Below are 2,500 nucleotides of genomic sequence, written 5' to 3' on the forward strand. Positions count from 1 at the left end.
GAGTTTATATGAGGGTGTACAGTTCAATTATTTGCTCTTCTGAATTATTTCTTCCCCCAATTTCTGTTTAATGGAGAGAAGATTTTGTCAGCACATTTCTAAACATAATAGTTTTAATAACTCATCTCTAATAACAGATTTATTTTATCTTTGCCATGATGACAGTAAATAATATTTGACTAGATATTTTTTAAGACACTTCTATACAGCCTAAAGTGACATTTAAAGGCTTAACTAGGTTAATTAGGCAAGTTAGAATAATTAGATAAGTTATTATATAATGATGGTTTGTTCTGTAGACAACTGAAAAATAAAGATTAAAGGGGCTATTCCAGCCAAAATAAAACAAATAAGACTTTCTCCAGAAGAAAAAAAATATTATCAGACATGCTGTGAAAAATGCCTTGCTCTATTAAGCATCATTTGGGAAATGTATGAAAAAGAAAATGATATGAACAAGAGGGCTAATCATTTCAAGTGGAGATTTCAATTAATTTAATTTCAGCTTTGCAGTCTCCATTTTGAACACACTCTAAAGATTTGAAGATGAGCATAATGTACAGTACAACTCGTATTAGTCAGAGATCAATATTGCCATTATGGTAATATAATCCCCAGTTAGTTCAGAAAATACATAGAAGCTATTCAATTAAATATATTCAAGAACATTTGTTTGATTATCTCATTTCCCCTTCGTAATGCATTATTATGGTCTACATGGTTGCTCATGGTTAGCACTGTTGCCTCACAGCAAGAAGGTCGCTGGTTCGAGTCCTGACTGGGTCTGTTGGCATTTCTGTGTGGAGTTTGCATATTCTCCTCGTGTTCACGTCAGTTTCCTCCAGGTGCTCTGGTTTCCCCCGCAGTTCAATGATATGCGGTACAGGTGCATTGAATGAGCTAAATCGGCCATAGTGCATACCTGCCAACACTCCCGTTTTTTCCAGGAGTCTCCCGTATTTCAGACCCTTGTCCCACCACCCTCCCGCTTTGTCAGTCATTCATTTTCTTGTCGGCTTAGTCCCCTTATTAATCCGGGGTTGCCACAGCGGAATGAACCGCCAACCTATCTAGCAAGTTTTTACGCAGCGGATGTCCTTCCAGCTGCAACCCACCTCTGGGAAACCCGTTTTGTCATTTCTCCTGAAAATCTCCTGTAATTCCACCTGCCCCCCGCCTCCCCCTGAGCCCTCAACTTTTTGGTACGGCCTGTAACACCACCGTGTTGGCAACTTCAGTATAGTATCCGATTGCTGCAGCCGCCCGGAACTCCAGTCCATATTCAGTAACACCACAAACATCACCGTGCACTGCCAACCTCCCCCTGTTCTCAACTGTGTTACTCGGACAACCCTCTGTCACTGGTCTCCTGGAATTATGCTGCAGTCACACTAGAGTTTGTGTGTGCAAAATTCTGTAGTACAGCGCTGCGAAAAGGGGCGGGATTAAATAAGATGATTAGACATCTAAAAAAGCGAGCGATTGGTCCATGTTTTACATTTCAGTCCAGAGCGGTCATGTTTTGATCTTTGATTGGTCTCACGTAATTATGTGATGCGATTTCGCAGGTCAGAGTTAACCAAGCTTGAACTTCTCAGTGCAGCAAACTGCCACACGACCTTGCGTTTCCAGTCTGACGCATTCGCGTGCGTATGAATGGAAGTCTACGGAGAGAAAAGTGCAGTGTGACCGCAGCTTCAGCAAGGCTAATGTTGGCAGGTATGCCATAGTGCAGGGCACACACCTGAACTAATTTAATAGGACCTAAACAGCACTTGATAATTACAGGCAGGTGTGTTTGCTATGAGTTGCAGCTAAAATCTGCAGGAAGGTAGAGCTCCAGGAACAGGGTTGAGCAACCCTGCTGTAGTTTATGTGTGTGAATGCGAGAATGTATGGGTGTTTCCCAGTACTGGGTTGCGGCTGGTAGGGCATCCCCTGTGTAAAACGTATGCCGAAATAGTTGGCGGTTCATTCCGCTGTGGCGACCTCTGAAATAGAGACTAAGCCGTAGGACAATGAATGAATGTATTATTATTTAAAAAATGACACTAAATGAGATTTTCCAGGCCACTTATTCAGTGCAAATGAGCCTCTCTAAAAAAATCTCATATTTACTTTTTTTTTTTTTTTTTTTTTTGAGTGTACATGAAATAAATGCATCTTTTAATCGTATGCTTATCTTGTTAATCAGTTCTGCTCTTTGAGATTGGAACAATATTTAACCCATGATTTTGATGTTTTGTTTTCACTAATGCTATGTGAAACATTACAGAAGACTCTTTACTTTTATATACACGTATATCTAATCTTTGTTTTTTTTCTGCAGTATTCTCAGGCTTCAACTGTGCTGTCATGTGGTGGAATCCGACAGCAGTTTTCCCTGAAAGAAAATATCCTGCTTTCACTGGAATCTGCTGATTTCTTGAGGAACATTAATGTAAATATCTACAGTATTGCACTAATAAATACACTCACTGGCCACTTTATTAGGGACACC

At 40.2% G+C, this 2,500-nt stretch overlaps 1 protein-coding gene across 2 annotated transcripts in view; it reads left to right on the plus strand.

Moving 5' to 3' along the window:
- Positions 1-2,500, plus strand: part of foxred1 (FAD-dependent oxidoreductase domain containing 1) — a 22,612-nt gene that overhangs the window by 3,037 nt on the left and 17,075 nt on the right. For both annotated transcript variants that reach the window (XM_087269531.1, NM_001113578.1), the window contains 1 exon segment: positions 2,330-2,440. In XM_087269531.1, coding sequence (XP_087125657.1) covers positions 2,330-2,440 — 111 coding nt within the window.

The sequence above is a fragment of the Danio rerio genome, chromosome 10 (assembly GCF_052040795.2).
Source record: "Danio rerio strain M-AB ecotype USA chromosome 10, GRCz13ab, whole genome shotgun sequence".
NCBI lineage: Eukaryota > Metazoa > Chordata > Actinopteri > Cypriniformes > Danionidae > Danio > Danio rerio.